General features: G+C 41.1%; 1 protein-coding gene across 1 annotated transcript; it reads left to right on the top strand.

Annotated features, from left to right (window-relative positions):
- The first annotated feature begins 3374 nt into the window (after positions 1–3374).
- On the top strand, positions 3375–4529 carry LOC130463417 (uncharacterized). The gene has a single exon (XM_056832549.1). It carries the CDS (start codon positions 3375–3377, stop codon positions 4527–4529), a length of 1155 nt encoding a protein of 384 aa, XP_056688527.1.
- The last annotated feature ends 279 nt before the right edge of the window (positions 4530–4808 follow it).

The raw sequence follows: 4808 nt of genomic DNA, 5'->3' as shown, positions 1-4808 counted from the left end.
GGTAATAATATGTGTTATTGTGGAATTATTGTTGAATTGTTACATAATTACTTCGTATTATTTAGTATGTGTAGTTCGCATAGCAGCGGTGCTCGTTTTTGCTGATTTTATTTTAAAACAAAAATTAAAAAGAGACCCGTTAGGTATGAAAAAGGGTCTCTTGTATAATAAAAAAATAATTCAAAGAGACCCCATATCTAACATATGGGGTCTGAAGTTGTTGAATATAAAAATATTAAAAAGAGCAAAGAGACCCCATATCTTACATATGGGGTCTGAATTTTTTTAAAGAAAGACCTCATATCTCTCTTAACGGGTCTCTTTGGCTTCTAAAATATTTTTCCCATGACTTGCCTAACAGACCTCATTTCTTACGTAAGGGGTCTCTAGCTTTTAACAAACAGACCCCCTCCAGATGGGGGGTCTCTTTTCAAAAGAGACCCCCCCATCTAGAGACCCCCTTAAAGGAGGTATCTTTGGCCATTTTGGGTGGGTCTCTTTGCCCATTTTTGTAGTAGTGATTTCACAGTTTCTAGCTCTCCGAGTGGCCTTGTACAACTTTTAAGCATCTCATCCCGATTTATGGGAGGACAATCCCAATCTTGCGATCTTGAGATTAGACTTCGTTTGATAGGTGATTACCTGAGCGTTGCCTTTATAGCCTCCTTTTACGGTGCGACGGTTGGTCAACGTCAAAGCAACCAGTTCTCAAACAAGTAATCTCAAATCACTCAGGTATTGAGGATTTAGTGTCTAATAATTTTAATGAAATTTACTTATGACAGATTTTCATCTCTTACAGTAAAGTTTCATAGGTCTGTCCGATACTAGTCTTCCCAAAGTAAGTATCTATGCAAATGATTATGAAATTGCCATGTCCACATAGTTCAAGAAACAGAACTACTAGTCATCTTGCATTCCAGTCGTCTAACGTTTTCTATGCGACCAATTTTATAGAAAACTCCGACCAGGGACCATTCTCAACCTTTGACATTCAAGTTCACTTGATAGACATTTCTTAGTCACAGGACTGGTCCTGACAGTCTATCTTGAATATATCGTCAAATTGAAGGGACTCATCATTTAATACTAAACCAAGATTAAATGGAATATGAAAATACATTTCATATATGATAAATGTTCAACCCCAATGTTTTACAACCATGGGCCTCAAACCCATCTTCTAAAACAGTTCATGGAATTCAAAGCTATGCTTGATTTCCAGTGCCACAATGTGAGTGTTGTTTCTCACTTGTTGCATAGGTTTAGTTCTACGCATTTTTCAATGAAGAACCATCAAGCCAGCAGACATGTGATCTACCCAAGTTCAGTGAAGAACTCTTTAACATAAACAACCCTGTTTTATTGCTTCTTAGGCAATAAGTACTTTTACTTCAACTTTATAGGTTGCTAGTGATGCTTTGTTTGGAATTACTTATCCAAGCAGTTCACAGATTTGTGGAAGACTTTCCAGCTATATCTTAGAACATAGAAATTAATATTTAATTTCCCACGCAACAACTCATGGTCTCCAATCCATGTTGCCATTTCAAAACACGATGCTCTATAGCTCGTCCTTATCAATGGTTAACTCCAAAGGGTCTTGCTTAATCCTTTGCCAGTGTTTATGCGTGTAGCATCAATATTTAGCATATCTTTATTTCCTTGAATCAAGAACTATTCCTATGTACCTTTTCAAGTACCTTAAGTATTCTTGATCTCAATCTAGTTGATCTTCACTTAGATCAATAGAGATTGGTATATGTTCGTCATGCCTAAAGTCATACGATACGTTTTTGGCGATCCTCATATTATATCATACATGATAAATTCTTTTGCAGAATAATTCCCAATTGAATTCTATTCATGTAACTTTAGCTCATTCTAGTTTCAGCAGATACTAAATCCAGCTAAATTCTTTGACATATAATATAGGTTAAGAATCTTACTTAGATCCTTTGATGTTTAACTTAGTAAATGCTTATACATAGTTCAAACATTCTTTACTTAGATTTATTCACATGGGTCGAATGTCTCCAATGGAGTCTTTCGTGTTTGATTTAGTAAATGCCATTTACTTAATCCAGAACAATATTATAAGATCTTTGTGAATGGATCTTAATACCCAGTACGTACTAAGTTTTGCCTTGGTCCGTCATTGATGAATAATTTTCAAATCTAAGTCATTTAGCATTTGAATGTTATTTCACAATAGAGAGATATGTGTGTGATACACATAGGACCAATTAAGTTTTATGTACTCCCACTAAACTTCTTATATATCTATAAGAATCATGTACATTTTATGAAACTAAAATACTTATTAGCTTCACTAAAATACAATTCCAATTCCCAATTGCTTGCTTAAATCTGTACTTAGATTTCATCAGCTAGCTTTCCATTTCAAGTATTTATTTGGATCCACAAATCCTATGACATACCATGTACATAGTTTCTTCCAACATTTGACTGAGGAAGATGTTTTGTCATCCAATTGCCATATGTACCAATATGCAATCAGTGCTTGAATTATAGACTTAAGCATTACGATTTTGCATGAGGTTTCAAAACAATCCACACCGTGAATTTGCTTGTAACCTTTAGCAACAAATCTAGCTTTGTGTGTGAACACAATTTCATGTTTGATGGTTTTTATCTTTAAAACAAACTTGCAACCAATAGGTGTGAAATTATTCTTGCAAATCAACATCATCAAAACATTGAGTATGTTTTATGGCCTCTAACCATTTAAAACATTTGAGTCTATATATGGCCTCTAACCATTTTAGGGAATCTGGGTTTCGTCATAGCTTTCTTACAGGTCACAAACTTATTAATCTACATGATAATAGTTTGACTGCAAGTTGTAGGTTTCTTCACTATCTAATAGAAGAATTGCATAGTTTCAGTGACCTGAACTCTGTTAGGGGGGAAAATACCCTCTTAGTGACGTGGGCATACGTGGCAAGAATTGTGTGCGTGGATGCCAACAAGGCGTGAGGTGGTACTATTCGAACGGTCTTCCCAACTGTTGGGCTCAAAACGGACGTTACAACCGTTGATGGAGCCGGATTTCATTACGGATTTATTATCTAATTATGGGCAATTACTCCATAAACGTTACACTCATGTTGTAAATGCCTATAAAATGGCTTAGTCGTGTTTGTTTTAGATACGCAACTCTCAAGCAATAAACTTATAATTACCTTATGCTTTTACAACTTGTTCTCACGATATTCAATTATCTAGCTCGATCGATTGTTAGCACCATCATCAAGACAAGTTCGTCCCTAAGTCGAATTTTTCCAAAACAATTTAGCGCCCACCGTGGGGCCGACAATCAAAAGCAGCTCGATAATACCATTCCAATCACCATGGCCGGAAACGCTACTTCATCCGACGACATCACTCGCCGCTTCGAAGCCATGGAGCAGCGCATCAGCATCCTCCAAAGGGAAAACGAAGCGCTGCAATCCCAAGTCAGGTCTACCGCCTCCATCGCCACCGGATCCAGGTTCCAATACCGACGCGACACCTCCGGGCTGAACCGCCGCTTGGATCTCGATGCTGCCCCGGATCACCCCCTCCACGTACCCTTTGGCGAACCTGGAGGTCCTGTTCTCCAGCAGATCCGCGAGTTCGATCCACTCCCGATTCATCCCCGCTCTAACCCGAGTTGGCTTCCCCCACCTCCAACTCAACCATTTTCCGCAGGAACATCGACGACAACCGTCACCACGACGGCTGCTCGGGTCATCCCGTCTCAGGCCGGCACGACGACATCCGCCATGATGTCGATCCCTACCTCCGCTCCAGCATCCCGACCGTTACCTCCCCCAATGGTGACCATGTCGATGCCTCTACCCGTTTCACTCCCAACACCAGGATTGGCGCCGGTAGCTCAGATGCAACGGGACCAGATCCTCTCCCAGCAAGTCATCCAACCCGTTGTCAACGTAGTCGCTTCGGCACCAGGAGCGCTCCCCCAGTTGATGACAGCTCCCCCAGCCAGCCAGGCGCCACAAACAGTGTTGCCAAGCGCACTAATGCGACCTGACTCTTCTCGAAACTATTCTCCATACACTCCTCTTAACAGTTCAGTCGCTCCGGTTAGTCACGGCTTTGTAACGCCTTTCCCTTATGTTGCAGGTACCCACGCGACTCAAGGAACGCCCCAATATATGCAGCAAGTGGTACCGCAGTTTACTCCCCACCAGCCTCATGGCGTATACCCCCAAAATACCTATTATCAGCATCTCCACGCCAGTATTCCCGAAACCTTCAGCCCACTTGTCCCGGTGCTCAACAGCATCTGCGAGAACACCAATTACCAACTCCAACAAATTATGACCATGATAAACAAAATTCCAGGAGTACCCACACCAATCAAAGAAGCCACCCTAGACAGTTATGCCGACTCGCCGTACGCTGATCCCATTGATGCAATAGACATCCCTACACGGTACAGTCCACCCAATATGCCTATGTATGACGGGACGTCCGATCCAAGAGAACATATCCTGACCTAAAAAAACAACGGATGATGACCATTCCAGTTCCCAAACAAATGAGAGAAGCCAGCCTCTGCAAAGGGTTCGGTTCGACGCTAGTTGGGCCCGCCTTGAAATGGTTAACCAGCCTACCAAATGGATGCATCACCTCTTTTGCTCATCTCGAGAATATGTTCAATCAACAATTCGCCAGCAGCAGGTGCCTAGAGAAGCAAACAAGCGACTTGTAACGAATAATTCAACGCCCCCACGAACCTCTGAAGGACTACATAGCCCGTTTCATTAGGGAGAAAGTGA

The sequence above is a fragment of the Spinacia oleracea genome, chromosome 1 (genome assembly GCF_020520425.1).
Source record: "Spinacia oleracea cultivar Varoflay chromosome 1, BTI_SOV_V1, whole genome shotgun sequence".
Classification (NCBI taxonomy): domain Eukaryota; kingdom Viridiplantae; phylum Streptophyta; class Magnoliopsida; order Caryophyllales; family Amaranthaceae; genus Spinacia; species Spinacia oleracea.
This window is presented reverse-complemented; position numbering and strand designations above follow the sequence as displayed.

Coding starts and splice junctions, on each gene's coding strand:
- LOC130463417 (XM_056832549.1), top strand. CDS start 3,375: ATGGCCGGAAACGCTACTTCATCCGACGACATCACTCGCCGCTTCGAA.